This window comes from Chenopodium quinoa, unplaced genomic scaffold (genome assembly GCF_001683475.1).
Source record: "Chenopodium quinoa cultivar QQ74 unplaced genomic scaffold, ASM168347v1, whole genome shotgun sequence".
Taxonomy (NCBI): domain Eukaryota; kingdom Viridiplantae; phylum Streptophyta; class Magnoliopsida; order Caryophyllales; family Amaranthaceae; genus Chenopodium; species Chenopodium quinoa.
In genome coordinates this window covers 1,905,365-1,907,565 of record NW_018742914.1, presented here as the reverse complement: position 1 = coordinate 1,907,565, position 2,201 = coordinate 1,905,365, and the positions used below count along the sequence as shown (strand labels likewise).

The 2,201-nt window shown below is 37.5% G+C and overlaps 1 protein-coding gene across 1 annotated transcript; it reads left to right on the top strand.

Moving 5' to 3' along the window:
* Positions 1-607: 607 nt before the first annotated feature.
* Positions 608-1,765, top strand: LOC110727849. Its single transcript, XM_021907425.1, has 2 exons — positions 608-948; positions 1,212-1,765. The coding sequence occupies exon 2, from the start codon at positions 1,215-1,217 to the stop codon at positions 1,692-1,694; it is 480 nt and encodes a 159-aa protein (XP_021763117.1). The 5' UTR covers positions 608-948; positions 1,212-1,214; the 3' UTR covers positions 1,695-1,765.
* Positions 1,766-2,201: the final 436 nt, after the last annotated feature.

The window sequence follows — 2,201 nt, the reverse complement described above, 5'->3', positions numbered from 1 at the left end:
CATTTTCGAACCGACCCAGTTAAACCCAAACTGATTTTGACCCGAACCAATTACGACCCATCCTGATTAAGACCCGAACTGTTTTTAACCGAAACCCACTTTAAATGGGCTAAACCCGTTTTCAAACCGACCTAGTTCAACCCAAATTGATTATGACCCGAACCGACTAGAACCCGACCCGATAAGGACCCGATCCGAATAGAAACTGCAATTAAAAAAACCAAACTAAACTGACCCGATAATTTTCAAAACCGACCCAAACCGACCCGCTTATTATTTCAGTTCATTATAAACCGACCCGTTATAACCCGAAACTGATAAACCCAACCCAAACCCGAACTGTTTAACCGAATTGATACCCCTAGTTGGAGACTTAGAGTTGAGTACTTGAGTGTCTAGGTCTCCACGTAACGTTTGTTTTAGCATGTTTTAGTTTGACTTTTCTATAATGAGGTAGCGGAGTCTTACGTCTATAATGACCTACGAAATTTATCTCTTCTATTTGGTAATAAATTAAAATTATTTTTGTTAAATTAAAATTACTTTTAATAAACTGAAATTATATTTTGGATATTTTGGATTTTAACACCTTACAAAAGGCTGAAAATGTTTTTTAACACCCCCCAAAAAAAAACTTTTATTTTAACACCTCCCAAAAATATAAAAGTTGGAAGTTAACACCAAAATCCATCTTCCGTTAACAGAACTGTTAGTGGGGCCCACCCCAACGGATATATTTTTAAAAGATCTGTATATAAGAACCATTCTTCCACGATTCTTGCACGATATATAAGAACCATTCTTGCACGATTCTCCCCCAATGAACGAAATCGTTGTTCTTATTGAATAGCAGCAGCGCATTGCATTGTTGCACGATACTTGAAACAATTCTTTCACGATTCTTCCACGATTTTTGAGAAGAGGAACAGATTGAAGCTGCTGAAACAGGTGAGTGCGGTCAATTGTTCGGTTGTTTGGTAATTATGGTTTAAATTCTCTTCAATTATTATTTGCAATTGTTTCGTACTCAGATTAATGGTTGGATTATGTTATGTACGCATCTAAATGCCCAATTGCGAAATTAGGGTTCGTCAGAAATTGAATTTGGGGCTTTTCGTATTATGAAATTAAAAATGAATTTTGTTGCTGTCAATGTTAATTCGTCAGTGTACAAATCTGTAAATGTGACTGTCGATCTAAAATTGATGCAGATTATGTCGTTTGTTAGCTCTTCCCCTCCTGAGGCCAGAAAATGTAAGTGTGGTGTGCCAATGGCCAAGCTCACTAGCTGGACAAGGGAGAATCCAGGCAGGAAGTTCATATCATGTAAGTTTTATGACCCAATAACAGAAACAAGGGGTTGCAAAGCTTTCGAATGGGTTGATCAACCTGATGGAACAGATTGGCAAACAGGGGTTATCAACAACCTGTTGTTGGATAAGAAGCTGCTAAAGGGTGAAGTTAATGAATTGAAAAGGGAAGTTGATGAAATCAGTGGCCAAAGGAGGTGCCTACTTAATGAAGTTGATAATTTGAAGATGAGATGCAAGGCCTTGAACGCTGACAGGAAGAGAATGAACAGGGAGTGCAATGAAGGGAAGGTGTCTTCAATCAGCTGTTTTGGTTGGGTGGGCATGGCCATTTGTATAGGTTTGTCAATGGGTGTAATTTTCCTAATGGCTAGGGGTGTGTAATAGTAAGCTGTATTAAGTAGTTATAATTTCTTGTAATGACTTGAAGTGTTATAAATATGTCTTTTAATCAACCTATTTATGCCTTGTCTAAGTTCCTATTTATGCCTTGTCTTTTAATCAACCTATTTAAACATGTGAAACATTAAAACATGGGAAATATGTGAAACACTAAGATAGTTCAAGTACAGGTTGACAAAAGAACCTTACTTCAACATGTTTCAATGGCAATCAAAGCCATGCAACCATTACAATTCAATATCTAATTGTTCAAATTTGTTAAGGGAAGCCACTAAAAAACTAGCAAGTTACATAACCAGTCATGAGTACATAATAAAAGTTTGAAATTGTTCAACAGACATAATGTTTGATATCCAGCATGAGTACATCACTGAGTAAGGTTGTTGAGGGATTGCAGCCTGGCCCTTGTTACAACACCTGTGGCTGTTGTAGGCTGACTTGAGGAAGACCTTGTCTTTCTTTTTGGTTGGCTTGAGGCAGGCTGACTTG

Bases quoted from the DNA above. Each gene is read 5' to 3' on its own strand.
- LOC110727849 (XM_021907425.1), top strand. From the start codon at position 1,215: ATGTCGTTTGTTAGCTCTTCCCCTCCTGAGGCCAGAAAATGTAAGTGT.